The sequence below is a fragment of the Neodiprion pinetum genome, chromosome 6 (assembly GCF_021155775.2).
Source record: "Neodiprion pinetum isolate iyNeoPine1 chromosome 6, iyNeoPine1.2, whole genome shotgun sequence".
NCBI lineage: Eukaryota > Metazoa > Arthropoda > Insecta > Hymenoptera > Diprionidae > Neodiprion > Neodiprion pinetum.
This window is the reverse complement of record NC_060237.1, coordinates 30,159,352-30,186,866: the sequence shown is the minus strand read 5'-3', so window position 1 is coordinate 30,186,866 and position 27,515 is coordinate 30,159,352. Positions and strand designations below refer to the sequence as shown.

General features: G+C 44.0%; 1 protein-coding gene and 1 long non-coding RNA gene across 2 annotated transcripts in view; one reads left to right on the top strand and one right to left on the bottom strand.

The window, feature by feature from the left end:
- Invadolysin (leishmanolysin-like peptidase, invadolysin) overlaps window positions 1–27,515 on the bottom strand; it is a 206,404-nt gene that overhangs the window by 81,395 nt on the left and 97,494 nt on the right. Inside the window, exon 2 of the mRNA XM_046633335.2 lies at window positions 11,401–11,501. Within this exon, the coding sequence (XP_046489291.1) occupies window positions 11,401–11,501 (101 nt within the window). The remainder of the gene's footprint in view (window positions 1–11,400; window positions 11,502–27,515) is intronic.
- LOC124222419 (uncharacterized) overlaps window positions 1–27,515 on the top strand; it is a 174,541-nt gene that overhangs the window by 73,201 nt on the left and 73,825 nt on the right. The gene's annotated exons all lie outside the window — the stretch shown is intronic.

Genomic DNA, 27,515 nt, shown 5'->3' with positions numbered 1-27,515 from the left:
GAATTTCATCGCTTCGAATACAACGAAGAGAAGAGACAATGGGTTAGCAGGGGCCTGAAATTAGTCGGGTTCCACGTCCGATTTTCAACGACGAATTGATGTCTGCCCAAACTGTTCCCAATTCAATCGCAGCCTACCACCACGTCCCCCCTGATCCTCTATTAATTATAGTATATTCAGACCTAAAGCTCACGGCTCGACCTTATACGAGACTGCTCGACTGGCTGACTCGGGCTCAGAGCCGGCTTTGCATTAGGCCCAGCTTCAACGCCAAAGCCATGTCAAAGAGAGAGTTGCCCCTTTCTCGGCGGAATAATCACAATTATAATTAATCAAGGATACCGGATTAAGACGGTGCCCGAGACAAGATCAGTCGAGGTACAAATGTGTGCCTTCTCTGATCCTTCGACAAGTCTCCTGAGTTGGTCAAAAGCTCCTGCGGGTATGAAACGTATAATGAGGAAAATAATTATCATTTTCATATCAGGTACGTAAATGTTAGTACACGCGACAGGATATTAGGTACAATGTATAATATAAGAGAATGGGACGTTATGAAACGGTGAAGAAATGAGAAATTAATGGAAGAGAGCCGGATAAAAGGTTCGTGAATTTTCGAACGAGGGGAAGAGATTTTTTTTCTTTCTTCTCAATACCCTCATACTTTATATGCTCGGGGGTTCCCAGAAACTAAGCCACCATTAAAACATTAAGCATTCTTACCCCTCGTCGGCTCGCGCCTTTTTCCCCTCAAGTTTTTTTTTTCATTTTCCTCTCATTAGGGAAAAGGGCGAGTGCAGGCGTTGGATTCGCTAACGCGCTCTACAAGGTATAATATAAATGGCCTGCCTAAATAATCATCGTTATTTCTCTCCTTTTTTTTATATGATCTAATGAATAAAGTTCCTCCCACTCCCCCCCCCCCCCCCCCCCCCACCCTCCTCTCTCTCTCTTCCTATCTCTTTCGCTCTTTTTTTAAACCCCGATTGTTAATTTTTCCATCGATTCATCAGTTTCTCCACCCTCTGAGACGCAGTTCGCTTCGAGGTATGTATATTCATCGAATTTGTTGCAAGTTGAATTATTTTAATCAAGATAGTATAGTACCTAACAATGACAAAAATAATACAGTGAACGAAGCTTTTGCGAGGAGCGAAATTTTACGTAAAATCTAAACGACGCTCTCGGGTATTGCAGCGTTGCTGGCGAGCGGTAAAACCGTCGTCTAGCGCTTTTTCCCGCGATTTTACAGTTTTAAGCCCGTTAACGAATCCCGGCTCTCCTCCGCTCCTCTTCGCTTCCTCTACATTCGGAACAAACGGATACCAGGCCGACGGTATCCCCTGTGACGTATTTCCACGAATCCTCGCGCTAATTGTCCGGGTGCGTCAGACGGATTTCGGCATTTACTTCCAGCCTTTTCTTTTCCCTCCCCCGTTTCCCGTCACTCATTCCTCTCTGTCAGTTTTACCTCCTTCTCCCTCTCTCTCTCTCTCTCTCTCTTTAATTTGCGCAGCATCCATCTCCCTGTTCCCGTCACTCCTGCACTTGACGGTTGAAAAACAACAAAAGTTGCGCAGGGCGACGACCGGATTGACGAAGACGGTAACGAGTTGTTGAACCCCAAATTTTTTTTTCATCCCTTAGGCGTTTATTCAGCGAATAATTTGGTGGAAAAGAATAAAAGAGTACCAGAGAAGTATGAAAGAAAAGAAAATAAACCGGGGTGCTTAAAAAATCCGTAATAATTGTCGATGACGAGTTATATTTTTGCTACTCTCCAACTCCGTATTACCCGTTCAAGTGAACAAATTATCTGCGATTCGATAATCCCCGCTGATTGTTTCGGTCGAAAGTCATTCGTGTATGTAAAAGCGAATGGTGCTCATCCATTTGCTTCTATAATGTTTCGAGTAGAACGGAAACGTGAAAGCTTCGCAATATCCCGCAACGCGGCTGATTGGTCGATACTTAGGCACGCTGAGTGCGTTGTAAAAGTTGATCAACCAGGCATGGACGACGACGCGTTAAGGGAAATATTCGACAAACACCGAGTACCGGCCGCTTGTGTAATAACGATAATTCATTCACGCGCGTGTGCGTTGGCGAAACCCTTTGTTAAATCGACCCAGCCCGTGTTTGAATAAGAAAAAGAAAACACGTTCGGTTTGTACGCCCTTTGCCGGAATAAAATTACACATCGAGGGATGTTGGGATAGGTACTTTTATATTTCATTAATAACACCTTGTTTCCGTATTTCAACGTTTCTGTGTATATTAAACGTGAAATTGATGTTTTTATATCCGAATACTGGAATTGTTTATTGCGTTATATTTCTCTTCACTTTTTCACCCTCGTTTCCCGTGTTCTCTACATATATTTACACGAAAGCGATGTTGGCGTACCGAATGAAAAAATCCTTTTCGACAATATACTGTGAATAATTATCGATGTAGATGAGTTTTTATCGTTTTCTTTTTGTATCTTCTTCTTTCTTTTTCGCCTTCTATAATTTTCAAACAGACGCGCGTTCAGCGCCCGGCGGTGAAAGTGCAACATTGTAGGATTGCGGCGCTGCACCGCCACGCGAGATGCAGTAAAAGTCAAGTTGAATGGCACGGGAGCGCGCATGGTACGAGGCATGCCTGTATCTTGAAACGACGAGGTGCTGTGTTCGCGCTATTTCTCAGGTTGGTATAATAAAGAAGATTTCACCGTCAGCTGCGGGTTCCTTAGCTCGCGTGCCGTACGTTTTACTCGCGTGGATTTCAGCAACGAGAAGGGGGAAAAAAAAAAGAAAAACTAACGGCGCCGCCTTAACACACATGCGCGAATTTTCCGCAACTCCATAAAGGAATATTCGCTGATTCGAGCTGCGGTAAAAATTTACGTTTATCCAAGGTAGACGTGCCGACGTGTAAATGGGATTCGGAATTTCGAGTCCTCCGAAAGAAACTCACTTGTCACTTTGCCAAATACTCGGTAGGTCAGGTCAGCATTTCGGTCCGAACAAAACACGTTTCGATTGATTCGGTACACAAAAAGACTGTATATTCTCTTCTCCTCTCTTATGATCCTGCAACCACAAAACACCGTGTGCTCAAATATACTCCCGCGTGATTTTACTTTACACCCAATTTTTGCGAGGCAAACTTTTCGGCAAACGCGAGCCGACGTTTCATGTCACGCTTCATTGCTTCTCGGCTTCTCTCGTGTCTGTCGGTGCGAGAAATTTTTCAATAATGGCCACACCGTGCTCCGTTCAAAATTGATAGGATTTACTTTTCACGTTATAGTTTATAACCCTCCCGCGCAACCTTCGTTCGTCGGTTCGAGGTTCGTTATAGCCGGTGAGTGGTTTTCTGTTTTAAAAGAAAATTTTAAAAAGAGTATAAAACTCTCGCTGCGGAAGTATTCAATAACTACTTTTTCCCTTTTTAAATATTACCCGTACATACATCTTTTTTCTCCATCGTCCTCGATTATTGATGGATGAATTTTTCCTCCGCTTTGACGTTTTTATCGCCGAAGACTGCATCGATCCTCTTACTCGTATCTGCCGCCCTACCTCTTCTCTCCAACTCTCTCTACCTCGAATGTTTCACGCGTTTCGCTACACCGTTTTACCCGTGGATGATGCGCGTATATCCTGTCCGTAAAAATGCTCGCTCGAAAGATGAAACATTTTTGATGTCGGTACGGTAGCAAAAAAAAAATAAATAAATAAACTACATCAATTCCTCCAAGAGACGCGTTCGTAAAATTCTTTCCACAGCAGTCGCGTTTTTCCAACTCGAGACGTGTAACTCGGAACGAACAAGGTCCGTCATTTTTACCCTGGAGAAATCAGCTCAAGTTCCGAAGTAATTCCTCGCTTCCGTTATTCCATCGTTCGTCAGTGGATCACGGATCATCGCTCGATGAGATTCAACAGGCGAGAGACGAAAGGTTCGGCGGTCGGTCGGTATCGGCAATGGTCCGATGAAACGGGATAGGTAACGAATCAAGTTAACGCCGACAATCAGGCTGACGAGTAGTTGGCGCCTGGGGCGGGACGCCGCATCCCCGATGTGATGCAGGCGTCGTGTCATATTAAACTGGTGAAATTAATGCCTCTCCCGAGGGTGGAACAAACACCGCCGCGCTCCGGCTCCGTTCGCCGGAATGTGCCGTCCGTCGATAATCGAGTCTCGCGGTCAACGTTCAATGGCATAAAAAGGATCGAGCGCTTCGGCGCACCTTCCGTTTCCAAGCACGGCAGCATCCGAGGAGCGCCTTTCGCGATTGACCGACGACAACCTCGAGAGACGTTGGTTCTTCCATCGAACGAAGAGCGAAGTGTGTCTTGACTCGCAAGGCCCCATTTTTCCATTTCTCTGCTGTCGGCGCTGCTGCGACCGCTGCACTCTCGGTCCGTATTGAAATTCCCATGCAGGCAGAAAGGAAGAAGCAAACCCGAAGAGAAGGTTGAAGTGGGTACGTACGTACGTACGTTTCGGAATGGAGTCGTGAGTGAAGTTAAATTGACATTTGTGTCACGTCGTTCCCCGCCCGATTTACTCCCCTTTCACACAACGCGCGTAACCTAGGTACACGTATGCATACCGCTTCGCTAAATAAGTATATGTGTGTATGCGTGCATGGGGCGAGTTTGCGGCGTCGTTCGATTCATCGTTTCGAAGCTTGTCGTTCATACTTTCAAGTTTCACCTCAGTAGCAGCTAATCCGGCACCGTAAGCTGCATCAACCTGGCGAAATAACGTTCATCGTTTAAGTATGAAAAATATTCATTCCGCTTGTACAAGGTTTCGCCCAGGTTAATATTTTTCTTCGATTAGTCGACCGACTGACGCCTGGTGCAAATATTGGTTCAAGTTATCATCCAGGAATTGCACATTTCGAACTGAGATGAAGCGATGAATTGAGGAGATAATGACTAAAAAATTAAGTCTGTTTCGTTCTTGCAAATGGCGGTCACTGGAAAAGTATATTTCCATTCCTGTTCGTACGAGTGTTGTTTTTGTTTCTCAAGTTCCTCGTTTTTTTCCGGATTCTTATTGCTCATCTGACTTGTTTTTTTTTTTTTGTTTTTTTTTTTCTTCTTTCTTTCTTTTTTGTAACCAGAATATATACATATATGAAATAAAAGTTGGAACGTTTGCTGGTGCTGCTTTCAACGGGCAACGTTTCGCGTGCGTGTCGTCTCCCTGGAGGAATGGGACCTCCTCAACTTTGCTAAAGTAACTCGAGGTCTGACGGAAAAAGGAAAAAGGGGTCCGGAGAAGGGAGCCGGTTGGAATTTCATTTTGTCTACTCTCTCTCTCTCTACTTATTTTACCCGAGTAGCAGTAGCAGTAACAGTAGCAGTAGCAGTAGCAGAAGAAGCAGAGGATGAAGAAGAAGAAGAAGAAGACGACAAAGAAGAAGAAGAAGAAGAAGAAGCAGCGAGTGAAGCCGAAGTGGTGAAAGCGCGGTATTATTTCTCGGAGCCGCTGGATTGAGCAAGTTGTCGCACCCTGTTGACTGAGGTGAAGAAGGAAGTGAGGAGTCGAGTGGTACGAATTTATCTCTCGCAGCACACCTAATTCCCCTCTCCACGTAGGTTATAACGCCTGTATACTCGTGGGGCGCAAAATTCTTTGAGAGGAATAATATATTCCCGGCCTGCCGGTGTGCAAATCTTTTCCCTTTCCGGGTGGTTCAAATCCACAACCGACAGCACAGGAAAACCGAGAATACCTGATTTACCCCGAACTTCACGGCTCAAAGGGCATTGCTCATGGTTATTCGCGGATTACCGAGAAGAGAGCTGAGTGACGTGGAAGACAGCAGGGCGGGATTTGTTTGAAGCGAAGATAAGCAACCGCAAAGGTTTCCCCGTTGAGGAATAGAAAATTTGCAGAGGAGGAGGGAGGGAAAAATACTTCAACCGCAGCGATCGAGGGTTCGATAATACCCTTTCGGCAAATCCTGATACAAGGGTTGCAGAAATGCGGGGAAATTATTATTGCCGAGGGATGCTAATTCAAAAACCGCGTTACAGAACGATAACATTGCAGGGCCACCTCATGCAGGGAGGAAGATTGGCGGGAATACGCAGCGGTATTATATTTGAACAATAGACTGGGCACCGAGAAACGAGGATAATCAACGAGCGAGGGGTCGTGTAATCTGGATAAATTGGTCCATACAGACACAATATTGTCCTGCTGAAGAGAAACTTTGCGTCACAAAGCGAGTGTTGGCACCACACGCGACGCATCAAGTGTGTAACGCTGTAAAAATTCTCAACGCGACCACCCCTCGACCGTTTCACGTCTGTGTTTATTTTTACGCAACAAGGAGAGTGCATCTACGTCAGCTTTTACCCATCGCCGTTAATATTACACACTGTAATATAATATTTTCGAATGCATCTTGCGGCGAAACTATTAGACACAGCAATATCATGTTCTCGCGAAATTTTCAAACTTTTAGTCAACGTTCGCATCACAAGTGTGTGATCATCCGCTTCCCATCTCATTGGCTTACAAATATCGTTACATCTCCAGAGCCGTTGGTCTGGTTTTAACGAAATATAGCCTAAAACATCCCCAGACGTAGCAGCTATCCACGTAAGAAAAGAATCAAAATAAGTTTGGTAGTCCTGGAGTTATAGGCGGGTGGGACAGGGAAACGTTGAGTTTCATATATTATGTTGCGACGAGAAGAGAAGTGAAAAGAAGAGATATACTTATACATATATTTAGTCTGTTACACCGTACATGGAAAGGTTTTTCGTTTTATCTTTCAAGCGCATCAATTTTTTTTACACACGTATCCCGCGCGTGTTTTATTTATGCCCAGCGAAATTGGGACAAAACTGAACGAACATCCGCCACCGCAGCGCCAGGGTGTCGGGAAATGTTAACTCCCGCTAAATTTTTACACGCCTGAATTTTCCTTTTTTTTCTTTTTTCTTTTTCCTGGGATACTTTGCCTCCGCCGCAGCGACGGAACGGTGCAATATATAATACGTGTTAACGTACACACGCCTAAAACGAACCGTTTGATTTACATGGTTGTAAATCAGAACCGCATGTTGACAGCTATAACTTTAGGTGCAGAGGGAAATAATTGTTCTCGGCTCAACGAGGTCACATTTATTTTCAGTATTTTATACCCCTTTTAACCTGTACTACAAAATTGTGGGAAAGAGAGACAGGAAAATTTAAAACAGTCCGAACAAATGCGGGGAGTTTAATTGCCGAATTCCGAATCGGGCCATCGAACCGTACTAACGATAAGAGATTGGATTTTATTCGTTGGAGTTATAATGAAAACTGGTACGCAACTGTAGGTTGGCGCGGTGTTTGTAGTGGGAATGAAAATTATGGTTAAAAGCGTTTTTTATTTCATTTACATTCTACAAGCAGCTCGATCGACATCCGCCGTTCAATCTAGATCACGCAAACAACTGCATTTTTTATCCGCTTAATATTGAATTATTGATGAAGATACGGCGGATTAATCGATAGGCCAAACAAGCCGCTCTGCTAGCAGTGGCAGTGCGTAACGTTGGGATGATAATGACTAAGAAAACGTGGGCTTTTAATACGGTTGAACCGTATTCGTCGTCTAGCCAGACTTGTTGGAAAAACAAAGTTTGGAACGAATTTAAGTACCGGAAAAATTACTAACCACACGAGATATTGACGTCAATTTAAATAGCCGAGGAAAAATTGACGCTCGGAATGAATCTGACGTTGATAGAGGACAAGCGGAGTATTATCGAGCTTTCAACTCGACCCAGACTTTAATGTCGCGCGCGGAATTCCATCTTATGGAAATAAATATGGATGCCAGGGTGAATTTTCATGTTTCTGTCGCGCACTTCAAACCGCCCGCGCACATTATATAACAGAGATACGACGTTCATATCTGCTTGGCTATATTATCTCTTAACGGCTGAGAGTTTCAAGTTCCGAGCCTAAGGCTCGAGATTCAGTGTGGTGTGCGGATATAAGGAGGGTGAGAGGTAGGAAGTTTGGAAAGCCGCCAAGCCGGGAGGTCATTCTGGTAACTTATGCTTATTGAATTCGGGGATTGGAATCGACATTCGGTTATTTTATGCGATCGTCGTGAACCGCGGCCGGGTGCAGGCGGATGGCACCCGTTTTCCAAATATTAAATTCATAGATTTCCACGAGCTCGGCCGTCGACCCGAGGATGAAGAATAAGTCCCTGTCTATGGCATCGGAAAAAGAGCGCAAGAAAACGTTGGATTTCAGGCGTTTCTTTCATTCCTGCAAGTCATATCCAAGCGACATCGTTGAACACGAAAGTATCGCGAAATCAGAGGCAATAACGGAGTAACACGGCTCAACTTTCTTCGCCCAGATACAGAAATACCAGAGACACACGATTTGCAACATGGTCGTGAAGTCATCGTTGAAAATGCGCTGCGAGATGGAATCAAACAAGTTTTGAGATTCCACGGACATTGAAAGATGAAGGGAATCGAAGGTGAGTGGTTCTAAGCTTGCGCTAAAGTATCCTCTCTTTCCGCCTACATGCACAAGCCAGTGAAGCGCGACGTCAGACCAAAAGTGATAGAAGATCAAGTTCCGATTCAGCCAAGCATCAGTTGGGTTCGCGGTTCGGAATTGAGAATCACCATCAATCGGCACTCCGTACACGTAGAACTTTGCAGGTATGCAAATTGCGCGTTATGCATTGCCTTAAGGTTCACACGACACGTATCTTAAGCGTGTTCTCGCTTACGGGTGAGAGAACGAATAGCTACCTCCTGTTATCGTACCTGGCGTCACATACTATGATATCCCCCGAGCAAAGGCAGATTCGCTGCGTTACACGGCCGTTCCATTCTACGTTATGCCCCTACCTACACTACACCTTGTACGAGAGGAACGAGATTTCAAGCGCTGAGTCAAGCTCGGAGCGGCGTACAAATGAGGGACACCCGTTCCCATTTCCTTCGATCATATCCACGGAGAGTAATCTTCCCGTAAGTCCCGCGCGTGTCGTTCGAATAACTCGCGTATAGAGACTAGTTTTTATTTCTTCTTCCGTCCACCGCGTTCTTTCTTTTTTCATTTCCGTCGTTATTTTATCAAATACTTGCCCCCACGGGGAAGTTTATCCATTTGGTTCTTTGCTCCTGTATATTTTGGTCTTTTTTGTTTTTTATTTTGTTTTTTTTATCTGTTCTCTTCTTTCTTCTTACATCAAGAGGACAGGGAAAAAAACAAGACATTAAGACCGGGTGACTTTATAAGCTACAATAAGTACGAGACGCGAAATATCGGGTTAGACATCGTAACGAGCTTGACTTTCAAAGTTAAATTTAGTTTAAACTTTGCAACAAAGTGTTTACGTATGACTATATACACTTTCTGTAGCGTTCTCGCGTCCACGAAGTTTCCAAACTTTCCTCCCCCACGCAGCAGAGGTACACACACTTCTGGAGTATTAGGATTAGGAGCGTACAATTGCTCAAATTCTGATCAGTCTAAGTAACCCTTGCCGCATTGCTTGGAAAGAAAATTCTACCGGAACAGACGAGAGTCAGGTAGGTGTAACAAGGAGAAAAAGCCCACCAATAAACACAGGCGTACACAAATTCTCATACCCTTTGTCCGCATTGATTTGAAAATAAACGAAGATGTGGGCCAGAGGGTTAATCGAATTCGACCGGGGCGGTCCAAGTGCTGGTAACAAGTTGGATAAAACAGCGGGAGCAGGGCAAAGCTGCGAAGGTTAGCGAGGCCATTAAGCTGTGACCAGGAATCACGTAACGCGATAAAAGCTTGCTCTCGCCTCGCCTGGACGCCCCTCGAACCAACCCTGAGGTGGGCTTCGTGTTTACAACCTATTGTTAATTATTACTGGTTCGCGATTTAATCAGTCATTTTCATGGCTCCCATGGCAGGGATTATCTTATGCTGAAAAATAATTATCCCTCCAACGGAGTTATCTAGGAAATTTCTGAAAGCTCCGGCACGAATGCCCACCCTGTAGAGTGTAGATATAGGTACCATAGAGCTTTCAAGATTGGCAAGTCAATCCTGTACGATCTTCATCCATGACTGCTGTAGGTCTCATATAATTAGGCAATCACTGAATAGTTTAGCAAAAGTTTACCCCGAGTGTTTGTACGAGACGGAATATGCGCGCCTATCGTTACAACCCTCACCCCCCCCCTTCTCCACCCGCCGAGTATAATTCAGAATTCCCGCTAAACACAGGGTGAATTTTCGGTACAAGACCTTCCCTCTGGATCTCTAATTCATACGACACTGTGCCTCGAGGTATCGACCGAGAAAAGATTTTCCACGTTTTCAATCGTCGGCCAAATGATTATTATTATTACTTCGTTCCTGAATATTCAAAGATAGAAATTCTTCGAGTCCTCGTACGATCGTGTATTGACCGTAAACCTACGCACGCACACGCGTAAATGTAACGAGAATTCATTTTCAAGCCACTATTGCGAACATACGTCAAAAGCGTTTCGATTTATTTCCACCTAATACGCAGAAGCCTTCTGACTCCTCGTCCCACGCGCCTGTTGAATAACAGCTTCGATTGATCGACGATACTTTTTAGTGCTGACTTAAAAATGTAGACATGGTTATTTTCAACCGTATTGTACATAAGGTCCCTGAATTCCGTCGATTTGCCGCAATTACGTCGTATAAAAGTTATTCCACGATTAAATAAAAACTGAAATGATCCGAAGCGTCATCATCGATTGAACGCTGTTATGACACAGCTGTAAATATTGATCCGCTCGGCAACGAAAGGAGCGTGAAAATACCTCTGAACCTTGTAAACGCGTCATGAAGAATCTCTGGCTACCGTGAATTAATACCTTCAATTTCGAGTTGCGAAGCATCACGTGAGTCCGTACACAACAGTTTGAGCACCGGGTTACGTATCACCCTTGCAAACACATCTATCGGCATATGTGTGCGCGTATAAGAAAGGCGACCACGTAACAACTCATCAACGTTATATTTCTGTTACATCCACCGTATTACGCGTCAGGTTTTATACTCAAAGCACAGTGGCGAATGACGCAAATCAGAGATAATTACCCGGTGCGTACACGTCGTTATAGGCATGAGGGGGGAAAAAAAACCGCAGGCAAATATTTCCCCGCTACTGGAATTGCGAACGCGCCGCGTTATTATGATTAATGGGGTTAAAATGCCCGTGCGACGGACGAAGAGTGCTTAAATGTGTTTCTCGACGACGTAATCAAGCTTATTTTGCGACTCTGAGAACAAGCATACTCCGCAGGGAACACGGTTCGTAAATAATTCCACGAAGATCGTAGTGCAGGGTAATTAAGTAGTCTCTTAAAGAGTAGCGGCGATTTGATTTTCCCAACTCACCTATAGACGCTCTGGTCGTACCAAAGCAGGATCCTGAGTGGTTGACTGATGCTGCGCTTCTTGACTTCGTGGACTGGATCAACGTGGACGCCGTGAACAACCTGAAGCAGAAATAATCGTTGGTTAAAAAATTGGTCGTAATAATTGAGTTAGCGGTACGTTAATCGCATAAGCGCAAACTTTGGGAGAGGAAAAAGTTTTCACAGGCAATGTATGTACCGAAAGGAAACGACTGAAGTTCCAGCGTACGTTTTATTTTTTACGAAGACAGTAAAGTCGGTTGTTAACAATGGGTTTTATGTTGCTTGTCGGTACCTGTACCAGGAAAACTTTGGCGCGCCCCGTTACGTCGGTCCCTTCCTTACGAGGGCGCGATAATCACTCGGTGTAAAAAAACACTGCACGTGCCTGGGTAAGCAGAAGCAGACCAAAGAGACATGCGCACAGTTACAAAAGACTAGACTGAAGCTTTGTGCATTTTCAAAGAAGCAAGAAGCAGGGTACCGCTCTAATCCAATGCAAGACAATTTATTCCATCCATGGCTGACAGTCGCGGGTACGGCGAAATGCTATGTCAATGTTCTCATTGTTCGAATTCGTCTCGCTATTGGTGAAAGACGTAAAACACCTCGTCGCGAGATTTCTCTAGATTTCCCTACAGCGGGTGAAGATGGTAATAAAGAAAACCGCAACTTACGCGCTCCGGTGAGCGTACGACTTGAACAATGAGTGGCGAAAGAAGCGCCAGACGTCGAAAATCCAGTACCTAAGCTCGGAGGGAAGTGGAGGCGGCATCGACCCATCCAATGCCCGGAAAATTTCAAGCTTAAAGCGGGTATATTGTTGGGCAACAATTTAATTTCCCGAGAAATCCTTCGTCATACCTACTCTCGCGGGCTTCCGGTTATGTCCAAAGAAGAAAACAAGGAACAAATTGGAGGAGAAGGAGCTGGAGGACTACCGAGAGCGAGAAGCCAGCTACGAGAAGAGGGTGAAGGTGAGAGTTGAGGGCTGAGCGTGGGAAGTCTCTTGCGTAGAGAAGCCAAATTATCGTTCGCACCACACTCACGACCCTCGAACAATCTTGCCATTTACTGCACAACAACTTTGACATCAGGGACAACGGAGACATCACTTGCAAGCTTGAAGTCCTTCGGCCTCATACGGATAGCGGGTATTGACCAATTGCCATTTCCGAACACAGAATGACCCGCAGCTTTTCTTTCCACTCTTACAAATCTATACTTGGAGCTTATACCTGAGGCGTAAATTGAATTGTTCCGATGAATGTTAAATTTTGTACAAAGCTGGGTTCCGTTTTTGCGTTTGCTGACCGGACCACAAGGTTTCTGGCCCATTTGGACCGACCTTTTCGAACTCGAAATTAAGGGAAATGGCTTCCTTTCAGGAGTAAGACTCATGTATTGTTCGAGTGGATACTCGTTCCAACTCTTGCGAAAAGTTCAAGTGCGCTTCAGAGCGCGGCCATTGTGAGTTGCATATTCTAACGTAAGCTAAAGTTCTCCCGGTAGAAGTTTAATTTTAACAAGGAAGTAACCGCGGAAGCAACCGAACAACGAAGCCACTATAAAACAATCTACCTGAATCAAACTTTGAAACTCCAGTACTACCAATTTAGTTGAGAGAGTTACGTTTTCATTAACCTAAAAACTACCGCCAAGCGCGAAGGGCTGCATCAAGTTTACGCTGGTATACATTATTGTTGTTCGATATTCACGGGGCGGAGAACGTGAACGAAAAACACGACGTCTGACTTATTGTTAGTCTAATCAACTTACGTCTGATGTATGGGTTCGCGTCGTCGGAACAACAATTACGTAGAAAAGAAGCACTGCAAAAGCTCGTCCAATCAAGAGAACCCTGTCACGTTGCTCCACGACGAGATTGCTGACTGAGAAAATTTTCTACAAAGTTGGTCGAGCGAAAGAGGTATTTTTACGTACGTAAATTTTGCACTGATTTCAATACCTCCATCCACTTTTTCACCGACTAAGCAATTCACCTTCCACCTTGCATGCCCTCGATGCATCCATTCTTAAGATCATGACTTTCCGTTGCGTAAAACCATAAACAATATCGTATTGTCACACGAAGGCTGGATCGAGATAAGGCGGGGAGTCATTCAATGTGTTAACTGAAGGGTGGGAGGAAGTTGTTACCGCAAGAAGTAGTGGAAGGCCAAGCAAGTGACAGAGGCTCCAAAGTAGAGTTACGTGTACTTCAACGAACTTCGCTCTTAGATGCGTCTTGCCTCTTAATTATCAAACTTTGCCCAAGTAAAGCTCTGGATAGTCACGGCCAGTGGCCTCCCCCGTCCTTCGTAGCCCCAAGAAATGTCCCTCGATCGTTTCTCTTCACTCGTTACTCCCCCACATTGATCGTACAAGAGGTTTTGTAGTTAATTGCTTCGCTGGCTTTAGTGCCGTCGATGACTTGGAGGTAAAATCAACGAATGCCGCGGCAAGTCAAAGGCAGGAAACGGTCACGGGGTCTTGGACGTGTCTGGTAAGATATTTGAGGAATTGCACGAAGATCAGGAATGTCGAGTGTTCGGAAATTGACTACTGCATATCAAGTAACAAATAATTTATCAAGTTACCGTTTCACCAAAGGTACGCTCAATATTGAGATACCAGGAATGTCTCGTAGAACGCGTGCAAAGACACTAGCGCAATTTCTCGAGCAATCAGGGTGAGATTTTGAGCAAGCTTCCGACTCGGACAACGGTCAACGAACGGTCCGTGGTTGGCAGTTTTTTACCGTCCGATCCCTGTCATCCTCGAGCCGGAATCACCGCCGAAAATAGTTATTCCAGCACGCGGTCGGGTGTTCGGTGACAAAAATGCGAAGGGTTCAACTTTACAGCCTTCGCGACCTAGTCGAAAGTACCCACCGGCTATCCTGCTGCATCAGTGAGGTCGTGATGGTCGGACTGGAAATTACGACCACTACCGAAAATTACTCATCCAGTGGAGATATTGGGCCAAAACCAGACAGGTCGGTTACATGATATACACCTCGAGTAATTCCGGTCGTTTTTACGCCGGGCGTCATGCCATCTCGTGGATGACGATCATCGCGTATCCTGGCAATTTAATCGTCAGGCTAGAACCTCAGGCGGACCGGAATGGCTTGCGAAGACTATCCTAAGCGGTCTTTCCGACGGAGACTAAAATTATCTCTTATCGGATCTTCTCCGAGGTATCAAGGAGTCTCTGGATATCCTCTACGAGGGGGGAAAAAGGAGATTGTCAGGGGAGTCACGTCGGGCATAACGACGCCGTAAGCCGCTTCTTGGTTCACCGCTTCTCCTTCCAAGATGGCGACTCGAGTCACGTTCGCCTTTCAATGAACGTAAGCGTAAAGGTTATACGGACGAGCCCCCCCTCCTTCCCCGCTCCTCTCTTCCCTCTATCTCTCTCTGTCTTATTCGGAAAAGGGGTTTTGACACAGATCGAACTTCTTCTTTTTGACTCGCGCGGCGGGGATCAAGAGGAGAGGGAAGATGGGGAAAAGCAGTCCGACCCGGGTGAGATTAAATTCGATTCATCATTCTTATATATATGTATCAGCAATTACCCGCCGATCCTGCCACCGCGCTGTGCCCAGATATAGCGCGATCTGTTTAGCGAGAAGAAAATCATCTCTGGCAGTTGATCGACTCCCGTTTCGCTCATTCATTTATTTTCTTTTTATAATATCCACGATTGCGTCGCTTTATCACTCCTCGCCTGTTTACAGCCAGGTTATTTTTCACCCAGAATTTCGTCCTCCGGTAAAAGCGTAGCAGACTTCCTCGAGGGAATGATTATATTTAGAAATGAAAAAGTATGAAGAAGAAGGAAAAAGTCGGATAAAAATGTTCATTGAAATTATTATTGTAATTCTGATTATATAAATAATTATGCATATCAGGCTGCAGAGGGTGTATTATGTGTAATGCGATTCACGTCTCCGGGGGATGAAATTTATAACGGTTTTAATCTAAAGGCACGGAGCATAAAATTCGTGATTTGAAAAGAGACGAGAAAGGCATGGCGGAAAACGTCCCCCCCGCCCCCAATGAAAGGAGGAAGGGGTGGACGCAGCCGCGTCTTGTCTTTACGGAAAGAGAAGATTTATTTGTATCCCTGGTAGGGGATAAACGAATAATGAAATTCTCGTCGAAACGGAGTTGGGTTATAAGAAAGAAGCGGAAGAGAAAAGCGCCGTGAGTGAGGGACACGAAGAAAGAAGAAGACGATCCATCGATCCGGGTACCAGGAGCTTAGCTTTATCCGGCGTACACAGAGACCGGTCTCACCCTATTCTTTTCCGCAGTTTGAAATTACGCGATCTTGCTTTCTCTCTCTCTCTCTCTCTCTCTCTCTCTCTCTCTCTCTCTCTCTCTCTCTCTCTCTCTCTCTCTCTCTCTCTCTCTCTCTCTCTCTCTCTCTCTCTCTCTCTCTCTCTCTCTCTCTCTCTCTCTCTCTCTCTCTCTCTCTCTCTCTCTCTCTCTCTCTCTCTCTCTCTCTCTCTCTCTCTCTCTCTCTCTCTCTCTCTCTCTCTCTCTCTCTCTCTCTCACTCCGTAGCAAAGAGTTTAATTGCCAAAAACTTCGAGGGTTGGAGGTAAAATGACTGCAGACACGACTTAATTCGAGGAAAATTTTCAGCTACTTGGTGTATTCCAGATTTCGAATTATAGTTCTTTGATCTTTAGTGCAGAGCTGCCCCAACCCTTATGGAACCGACCCTCTCGCGAAGAACAAAGACTCTACTTGCCTTTCAAGGAGCATAACTACCTTTACATTTTTACGTCCACCTAGCCACGGGGCACTAGACAAAGCAAAATATGCATCGTGAAATTTGTCTCCCGCAGGCGTGGTTCCAACGTTTTCCTCTTCGAAAATGAAGATCTTTGCGAAAGTTTTACCTCTGCCCTTCCGAAGTTGTGCAAATCCGAAAAGAGCAATTTGTTAATTAGTTTTTACTGTTTGAAACCGCGCGTCAATACATCCCACTTGAACCTTTTCCAGTTCTTCATTTACTCACAGATGTCTTGATCTACGAGACTACAATCGTGTAAAATAATTAGCAAATTGAAATAATATTGCTGTAAAAACGAAACTGCGGTATGAAAGAGAATAAAAAGAAAATTCGCTACTTTACAATTTCCCGGAGATATATGAATAGGAGGTGAAATTAACTGCAGCAAATTGCGCTAGTTTTCACTAGGAAGGATATAAATTATACGGATATTTTTAATTGCCACATTTATGCACTCTCCTCACTGTATGTCGTGTAGAGCGTGCTAATAGCCGACCGGACCTAGACCAGGTACCTACCTACTTTGGACCTTCGCCACCGCATGCAGCGTGCATCAACGTCATTTGATAACCTGGACTGAGGATTACGTGGCCTCCTTTGTTTCCTCGAAAAGATATCCACTCACGTCGCTTCGTCATTCCCTCACGAAGAGGAACGAACGAGGGAATTGGTCGGTCGACTTACCGACGCGCGTATCTCCGACGAGGAGTATCGTTAAAAAGAAAATTAGGATCTTCCCGCTGATGACACCGTTCAACTTTTTAATTACTCCATCTCGAGAGTCGAGAAGCCACTCTCGCTCCTACCCAAGACTCTCTTCTTACTCCTCTTCTTACCTGACGCTGTCAATGTCAGGGAGGATGATCGCGCCGGACGCGACTGGGTCAAAAGGTGAACTTTAACGCCAACTTTTAACGCTATAGTTTGGAAAAAATTTCTCTACTTCTTGTCGGCGAGCTCTCCGTGCGGGCTGAAAACTCCTCCGGCGAGATTGCAGGCACTAGTTTCAAGATGTAGGGATAAAACGAGCTGCCGCACATCACCATGCAGGGCAATCACGTGAGTTATAATAAACCGGTAATCGCACTGTTCATCGTTACGTGAATTTATGTTCCACCAGCTGTATATAATATTCAGAAGGTTTACGGCGGAGTTATTTTCATAACTGTTTTGGTCCATTCATGATACTGATTTTTATACTCCTTGGTTATTTCTACGGGTATTAAATGGTATTCATTAAATCCAGCGTTGATATTGAATTCCGAGAGTATACAACCCTGCTCGTGTACTGCCATTATATCCATGTATCCATCGTGCCTGGCAACAAGAATATCCGAAAACCTTGTTTCGCCTCGGAAATTAAAATAGCACGAGATAAAATATGTTCCAAGCACCGTTGATTATCGCTAATGAAACAACACACAGGCTATTTGTAATAGATCATTTGTGCGCGTAACGTATGATAAATCGAATAATATCCATCATCGGAGCCGAGGATACGATTCAATTTCGAGAGGTAGCATCTGGTCCATAAATAGGTGCACAGCTTATAAATATACACGAAATGGATTCGCGTTGGCGTTACGTCACCGCGTCGAAACATCGCTGGTTATTACACACCGTGGGTAACGGTAAACTCAGCTATTGTCAGCCTCCGAGAGACGAGCGTTATTCGTCACGTCAATTATGCATATTTATTCACAGGACCGTGAAATCCGGCGAGTGAGATGACACTGACAAGGAAAACTGCTTCCAATGATGCGCTCGCTCTGCTTTACCGCTCTGCTCAATGAAAGACTTTTATACTGGTGGCCTAAAATCGAGAACAAATTATTTATCTAATTTTATAAACAAACTTCAAGTTTACGTAACTTTACCAAAAAGTTTTGTCTCAGTCAAACTTACAAGACACCTTTAAGAGAATATTAACAACACCCGTAAGTGTTGGAAAAAAATTGCATTGAAAATTTCAATTTCCGTCCAAGCGCGTAGCAAAAAAAGTGCTTTTTTCGTATCATAATTATCCCAACTGGCGGTATTTATTTTCCAGGTAGGTGGGTATTTTAAGTACCTACAACTGATCCGCAGACGAGACGAGCACTTCGATCTTTCAACTTGGATACGTGTTTTTATCAGAGAAGAAATTTGGAGTTCAATTGTGTCGCGGTCGTTTAGGTAAAGAAAACACGTTAATAATGGCTGGCTTTCGATGGTTTCTCATTGATTTTCCACCCACACTAACAACGCTGCATTCAGTCCGAATACGACTTTCCGAATGGGCTTGTTGCGGATTTGTAAGCTCGTCGACGAGGACGGCCAATTTTGTCTATACATGTACCGAAAGAGTTTTAGGTTGTGTAATCCGCGACGTGCGATACGAACCACTAATTGAACCAACGTGACAATTAGGTGGTGCTGCAATTGTCTGGACGCCATTGTTCACTGACTCGTGTTCGTCATACTGGAAGCTTCAATTAATTAGCAGGAAATTTTTTTCACGTTTTCTATCGCTTCGTGTATACTGTTAGCTCCGCAAACAATCAAAGAGATATACGTGATGTCCACAGTACGGAGACACGTGCCGGAGTCGAGAAGGTTCCGTTAATCCTCCTTGTTACACCATAATTGGTGAGCTCTGAATTTGATAACAGCCAGTATGCCGACCGCAGACTAATTTCGCCTGCAGAGATAGGTATGCAAGGCACACACCTGGCGTTTCGCCTAATTTCATGAAACGTGCAGATGCTTTTACGAGCATCATACGTTTGATGTACCGGCTGGGCCGCCGGTCCTCTACACTCCTGGGGTATCGGTAATTCGGCGATACGTACGTACGTACGATCGATCGAAACGCGTACCAACGACTGCGAGCTATGGAGCTTTCAATTCGACGAATTTGACCCTCGTATTATTTTCATTTCCCGTACAACGGCAAAAAAAATAAGTGACATTCGATCGAGGTAAACAGGGAGGCATACCGACAGACGTGTATCCGAGTGGTAAATTTGACTCGAGTAGCAAACGAAGCTAGTAAATTCATTGAACAGGGCCGTAAGTTCAAAGGTTTCCCTATTCTCTAACCTCGAGAGATCTATTCGACCGCCTAGCGAGGTCAAACCATCCGTCCGTACAGAAACGGAAAAGCGTTTGCTTGCGAATTCTGGAACTGTTTAGCTGTTTAACGAGAAACCGTGCCATCCATCTTGATTGGAGTGAGAAAGACCGCGACGTGGAGTGGAGTGGAGGGAAAAGGAGAAGAGATGGAGGAGGAAGAGGAGGCAACCAGAAGAAGGATGAAGACGGACCGCAGAGGGCAAAACCAAAGGTTGCTAACGAGCTTTGGTGGCTGCGGCAAGGTGGTCAGAGAATTTCCTTCTGCAAGGATCGACGGCTCTCGACTCCGTTTACTCTTCACTCCGAGACATTATCAATTTCAAGGGAGAAAATTCAACCTGCGTGGACGCGGCGCTCTCAGGGTTACTTATGAGAAGCGAAATTCCCGACGTGCTGACCCTTCTCCATCGGCACCCCCTCTCCCCAGACCCTCTTAGTTCTTACGGGTTCATGTCGACCTCCGCCTCCGAGTACATATCCATCTTCGCTACCCCTCAGGGTCAAACCTTCAAAGGCCTCGAGTGACGTAAGGAAAAACCACGAATTGGGCTACGACGACACCAGGATCGTATCCAATTTCGGGTCGTTGTACCGCCCCGAAGGTTCGTGTTACTCGGAGGCGGGAAACTTGTGTGCAAGAGGAACTCGTTGAGTATGCTCCTTGACCCAGTTTATCCTATAACTCGAAAAGGGCCGATTTTAATCTGCAATAAATGTCCCTGGCTCGAATTGAAAAGTAGAAAATTATTCTGAGGAATATATATATATATATATATATATATGAGTACGAGCAAATTTTTCGGATGGATTCACGGCGGTAGATATTGGCCTTGCTACAGGAAGTTATCAAATTGATGAAATAGTGGCCTGGGGCTCTTTTGAATCTGTTCTCGGAAAACCTTAAACAATATCTCTTTCATTCTGGGGGAGAAAAATCCGAACGAATTCCGAGTTCGAATAACGGGTGTCACTGCGTGGTACCTTCGTTGAATATAATATGTTTGGTGGGGCGGGACGAGGATCTCGCGGGGAGGGAGAAACTTTGACGGTGTTTGGGATGAGCTTTTCGGAGCTTCCAGAGCTTCCAGAGCTTCAGGATCACACATGGAATACGTCCAGCTCGGAACCGCACGTCGAAAATCACCGGAATCTGAAGGGCGGTTACCTAACCAAACAATAGCTCAGGGCTTTTGTATAAATTAAAGCAATTTGCATCTCATTGCTACGCAGATTCGTCCCCTTCAAGACGGTAAAACGTATCCACACACATAAACCCTCCTGCGTAGGTGAAATAAAAGTTCGGGGATATTGGGGTAAGGAAAATTTCTGCTGGCTTGCAGATCTTCCAATTCCAGACGTTTTGCTACAGTTCCCTTTGACTTCACTTGACTTGGGAAATAAAGCGAAAAGTCAAACATCGTCATCGGTTTAGATATTCGCTATTCCACGACCATTTGTTCTCACACTAGTCCGTTGGATCTACGGTTGGCCGCAGTTCACCGTCATTGCCGTTGTTGCAAGAATAAACGTCTCGAGACCTGCACCGCCAGCAAATTCACCAGACACTGCAGGGAAATTATTCAACCACTAAAGAGGTATGAGTGATGGTGCGTTGGTTGTCATTGATATCCGGTATGAAAAGGATCCGACGAGTTGGGGATTAAGTGATCAATTTTGCCGAAGACGTACGCGGATCCGCGTAGACAATCAGGATCACCAGCAAGATTGAAGCGACTGTAACGACGAGAGACAGACGATCCGAAAATGTACGCGTCACTCCTCCGGGTGACGGGAACTTAGGGATCTCGGATCCCGAGGAATTAGTGACGGGGGTCTCAAAGTGGTTTGAGCTCCAGGCCTAGGGCCGGAGGGAAGAGACGGCAAACGCGAAACGTGGAACAAGGATCCCAACCAGGTGGTGGTGGGTGAGGAAACTCGAATTCGTCAGCGTCGCTGCCAACTGGGATCGAGGAGTTCGGAGTGAAGGTAGGTACACACCTCGAGTGCTGGTTGACTGTTGCAATATGTTTGCTGGATGAGAAGTTTGCGGAAGAGGTAGGTTGCCACCGTTGCCGCACAGAGCTAACGGTGATAACGTCGGTACAAAGAGGAGCCACCCGGGAGAAATGGAAGCTCCGGAAATTCTCTCCGCTGCTCCGGAAATCGATCACATCTGACCACCACCGGCCAACTACGGTAGCCCAACAAAACTTACATACAGGTATATAAGCACATCGCGGTTCGTTGCTCGATTTCAGACCTCACTTGCTTCTCAGAGTTTCGTGCGAAATTTGTATCTACCGCCTCGTCTTTTTTTTTTTTTTGTCATTTTCGATTCTTTTCTATCCATAAAATTACCAAATCTTACCTCGTTACACTTCGGTGTATAAATTACACGCAAGAAGAGTAATTATAAACTTTGCTCGTTGAAGAACGCGGGAAAAGAAGATGAGCTAATTTGGTTTGTAGGTAGGTATAATCTAATTTCTTGCGTTAATTGCAAAATTACAAGAACACTCCCCGACGTCGTGAAAGGTTGGGATAACTAGTTTCTCTCGGAGCGGAATATCCTTTTACGCAACACTCTTTTAAAGGATCAGCGGATCTCAACCAAATAAGTGATCGGAATAGTCATCTACCTTCTAGATTCGTTACCAAACGATACTTTACGTAATTTTTTTTTTTTTTTTGTGGTGATTCCGTTTCTCTACGTATAATATCCGACGCGTATCCGAAAACGTTAGCTTCAAACGATTCCCAGCGTATTATACAAATGCTAGACGTTAAAACAAAGGAGCAATAGTTACAGCAGAAGACCTGACTCCCGGAACATGGATAGTAACGAGCTTTAACGGAACCTGGAGTGGGAAAGCTTTTCCAATTGTTCAAACCAACTTTCAACATTCCTGCGCTGCGGGTTGTACCGGTACCGGTAGTAACAGCATACTTACAGTTATACCGGAGTAAAAAGGAGGAAACGTGCTAGAAACGTATACGAAATAAAAACAAAGTAAGCCGCTATCTAACATCTGCACAAACTTAGTTACAATTAAAACTGACGACGTCGTTATAACATTGATTCAATTATTCGTAACCGCGCAGTATATAATAATGGTTATATACCTAGTGTCCCTACAAAACAAGACATAATTTTCCAACGAACTTAAATCGCGGGAGGCGTAAGTAAGTAGAACTTTGATGTTAATAACTACGTTAACATCTAATAAGGAATAATAATGGAATATGTTCATCATATAACATTAACGTTTGTAGCTAATTATACGTATTTCAAACTTCCCACAATTTCGATTCGTCGGAAAACGGCGGCCAAAATGGAGACGTTGAACGAATTCTGTTTTGCAGTGCCTCTAGTTACACCTATCCAAGAAATCAATATCAGGCTGTTTTTTTAATACTATATCCGATCATTACTGTACAAGTAGACATCGGCTTTGTGGAGTTTTTGGACGAGTATTTTATACGAACCTCATTACGGTTATATCGTAAATATGGCTATCGTTATAAAAAAAAAAAAGACAATAAGAAGAAAAAATTCCCAATACAAAAAAGCTTCAAAAGATTGATCCGCTGCGGTGAGTTTTCTAAAGGAGGGGGATGATTCGTTCGCGTCTTTTTTTTTTATCGTATTTTTATACGGCAATCTGCTTCCAGTTAGCCAGCTTTCAGCATCAAATTACGCCGCTGAGAAGAGATTAATTGCGAAAAAATAGCTTTTATTCATCGGGTAATTGGAGATGTAAAAAATGAGTACAGACTAAGAGTACGCCCGCAGCGTCTGACTTTGACGCGTTGCTTCGTTCCGCTCAATATCCGTTGGCATATGCCGATTCCAAAGTTTGCCTGTAGGTATAATAAGGCCGTATTACCGCAGCCTGCAATTAGCGGCGCAGCATACGATCGGATTTCGGACTAATCGTAACTGCCATGCGATTTCGCAACAAAGATACAGCCAGATATGTAAATACAGAAAGATATATACGGTGACTGTCACAAGTTGAAGTCCGACGATTGTGCTTTCAATACTGCTATTACCGGTAGTGAGATTGTCACATTAAGTAGCGACTCGTGGCCAAAACAGTTAAATTTAGTCATTAGTGCAGCGTTGCGTGATCATGCATCATATATAATGTGTAAGCCTGTACGACGAACGTAGAGGTTACGCGTTAGGTTAGAACCAGGTTGAATTGGGTGAAAGTATTTGCAGAAAGTCAGAGGCATAAAGCGATCGAGGAGGGAAAAAAAAATCATAAATCAAAGTTGAACATTAACTATTCCCCTTGCCGTGGAATGGGCGGGAGCCGCAGGACAAATTGTAATATCAATAAAACCGCGGGACGTTCTGTGCGTGGCTTCGTTCGCGTAATGAAATGTGCAAAAAGTAGGCTGTGTACACATGTCATCATCGTTGAGTACGTACGCGATTCGGTCTGTGAATAATCTTTACCCCTTACGCCGCACGTATATTCGAGGCACGATGGATAGGATTACCAGCGTATTATATATGTAATACAATACGAATCGATATCTCGGACATGATAGGAAATTTTTATTTTTTTTTTACTATTTTTTAATCGGGAATTTGTACGATTAAAGAATCGGAATCGCAAGTACGGAGTGTTTCGTTGTAATATTGTAATTCTTGCAAAAGCTTACAGCCTGTATAAACAGTGAACAAGTATATTGTACATACATGCATACAAATTCGCGTATATCAGGGATGAACGTTTGTTTTATGCAAACGAAGAACGCGCGGGATATTCAACGGGGGTAAAAACAACAAGGAAGGGAAAGAATACGCGAATTAACCCCGGAAAATTAAAATACGCAACCGCGTATATATCCATGCCGACTATACGTATATAAGTGCCTTTAAATTCTATGCATAAATGTATGATGTGGTAAAAGCTTTCGCCTCCTCATCCTGGAAAGTCGCATGCACGTACGCATACCTGATAATTATACGATAAATTTGTTGCACAGAATTTTTACTGAAGTTTCCGCAACATTCCCACCCTCTGTTTTAACCACAACCGTGAACATGCCCAGTCTGTAGTTTGTTGTGAAACAATGTTCGAATATGAGAAAAAAGGAAAAAATTGAGAAAAAAAAATTGAAAAAACGAAGAAAAATAAAAAAGATACATTCACAGATGGAGATCGGAATACAAAGCGAAAGTTTCGCGTCATATGCGAAGCTTACTCGACGAGTTTTTGGTACGGACATTGAATCCGGGGCGGGATTTATGGCTATTAAACAATAGACGGGGTGCGGCCTGACTTTTGGAGGATTTGGAAAGCCGGGACGTAGAGCGAGCGAACGATGTGAGGGTCAACAGTTAGAGCCGACAGCTTTTAGAGACAATAAACTGCTTTTCCGTATGTTTTCATGGCTGCACGATATACGGAGTGTGGGTTAGTATGTATATATATACATATACATATTAATATATATATATATCAGTGAGTATAGGCATAGAATACAGTCAGGCGAGAGGATTTAATCGAATGTGAATTTTATTTCGCGTAGATCATTCGAAACAGAGAGATTTGGCGTAGTGTAGACGGAGGCGAAAATGGAAAAAAATAAAGAAACACTCTTGCGATAAGAAATAACTTATTGCATTGAGCTGAAGAGATAACGCGAATATAGCGCAATTCTATCCTATGCCGACCATTATTTTTAACCACTGAATGTCACGTGATCGCGGAGTTTTCCTTCTCGTAAGCTTCATCGTAAGTAGAAAAAGATGTCAGGGTTTTGTCGAGGCTGCTGTGAAAGCTTTGTATATTCACTCCATATATATGTATATATACTTCCATGATCTGTCATGCGTAAAATCCATTTCTTTTTAATTTATAACCGAGAAATAACTATAATACAGCAACGTCACGTTTTACGCACGCCTGCATAGCTGGATACAACCTCACGATCAGACATGTATACATTTTTTTAAATAATTTTTTTTCCAGTATCACGAAAGTGATGAATAATTCTAAAATACTTTTTTTCTGTACTAGTTAGAGTACAATTTCACTTGGTATTATTAGAATTATAAAAAACCAAGGCCCTGTGTGTAAGTGATTTATATTGGAAAATGGCAAGACGTTCTGGGGATAATGTGGGTCGAGCACTTCATCCCTGTGAAGCTGTGAATGTAGTTGTATTATCTCGATAAATAAAGACCATTCTTAAGCTTTAATTTGCATTTTTAACCGTTCCATTTCGTACATTTGTCTCAGAGTCATGAATTTTTAAACAAAACAGCTTTTTTCACGAGTTCATGTGTTTATTGTTATTTATATAATAACTTATACTGCAAACTTTTATCGTAAAGTAAAAGCCTTGAGCGTGCACACGAATTTTTGCAAATTTTTAAAAAGACGTTTCCGAATCTTTTTGAGCACAGAGTCGATTCGCCCCCGCCACACACTTGAATGTTGAAAAAAAACCGCCACAGCGATCGGGTTAAAATATTATTTGAATTCAATATTTTCACATTGATATACGGAATAATTCAGATTTTACGTCTGCGCACGAAACAGCTTTGTACATACGCGTATACGTAACTTTATCCCCATCGATCATTTTCGCTCCAGTGTCCTTCTCTACTTATTACGCGTAAACGATCACAGCACGATGACACGTGCATACAATTTTTATCCAATTTATGCATGCGCGTACGATAAAAAGCATAAACAAAACGGAACCCTGAAAAAGAGGTACAGAGTAATGTTATAGAATTACCGCCTCGCTAACCGCAAACAAATATTCTTCGCGCCATTAAGCCCGGCAGTGTCATTCCGTCTGGCGTGGGCGTGATATGCGACACAGGCGAGTATCGGAATGTTTACACGGTATATGCGATAAATAACGGCTGAACAATTTTCCTCGATCCACCGGCCGAATCGTCACCCGTGTACAGGAATTTGATCCCATCGTCATTCCCGTTCCCTCTGGGAGATGATCAGCAACGATATTTCCAGTCACATTGCCCGATTCTCGTGCCGAAATCGCGTTCTCGATTATTTTATTCTTTTTCTCCCCATTCTTTTTATCACCGCAGCGTGACGCGATTGAATCGTCTGATCGCATGACGAACAGTAGGTACGTTTTAATCGAGCTAATCAGCGCCACTGACTTTATTTCTCATCGGTTGTAACGGATGATCCAAAGAACCGTCGACAAAAAATGGGGATGAAACGACGGTGTAAATCGCAGCGGCCCTGCAGGTGTTGATTGGTTGAAAGAGGGTAAGTTTGAAATGACGACGCGCGCATGCAGAAACCGCAATACAGAAGCTGCGTGAAATGCCGCAAAGTTATTTGTGCGGAGCATGATTTCCTATACGTTCACTCCCCTTTCGGCCTGTCATAGAGCCCGGTATTCCAATATCCCGTCAATAGAAACGTTTGACGACGGTGTACCGTGTGCAAGCTCTTCTATCCCGAGTGAGGCTCCTGCAGTAGTTTATTTCCACCGTTGATCAAATATCCGCAGAGCACGGCATGCCCGTATTTCGAATGGGTCGGGTGGTTAGTTTTTATTTTATTTTCACCCATCACCGTCATTCCGCATTTTATATAAACACTTATAGTGTGTACCTACGTTCAACATCATGCAACGATGAAAGCACACACCTCGTTATCAATCCCGTTCCGGTGAAATTTTATTTACGCAATCCTTAATATAGAGGCAAAGAGTACACGCGGTATAACTCCGTTGGTTCAACGGACGGATTGGAAAACAGGTAACGATCGTTAATGACGGAGATGAGGAATCGTACCGTCGAACGGCGAAGAGTGCCTCACGACAAATGATCCGCGTTCATACTTGGAAACCGTGGACTTGGCTAATCAACAGCATCAACAGCGGTCAGTGGAAACTGCTAACGAGACTCGAGAGTAGACTTCGCAACTTGTACCGTCTAGTGCAGGACTCCTGGAAACTGTGACGCGTATAATAAGTTGATATTGGTGATTTCCTCGCGGCAGCACATTTCAGACCATATATGTGCAAGCAAGTTTAATGCAACTCGGTGCACATGAAGCGATACAGAGAAGTTACTATATCGTTATTAGCGAGAAAAACTCGCAGAGAGACGAATATTTTTGGTTAATTTTTCAAAACACCAAAAATATTCCAATTTCATTCT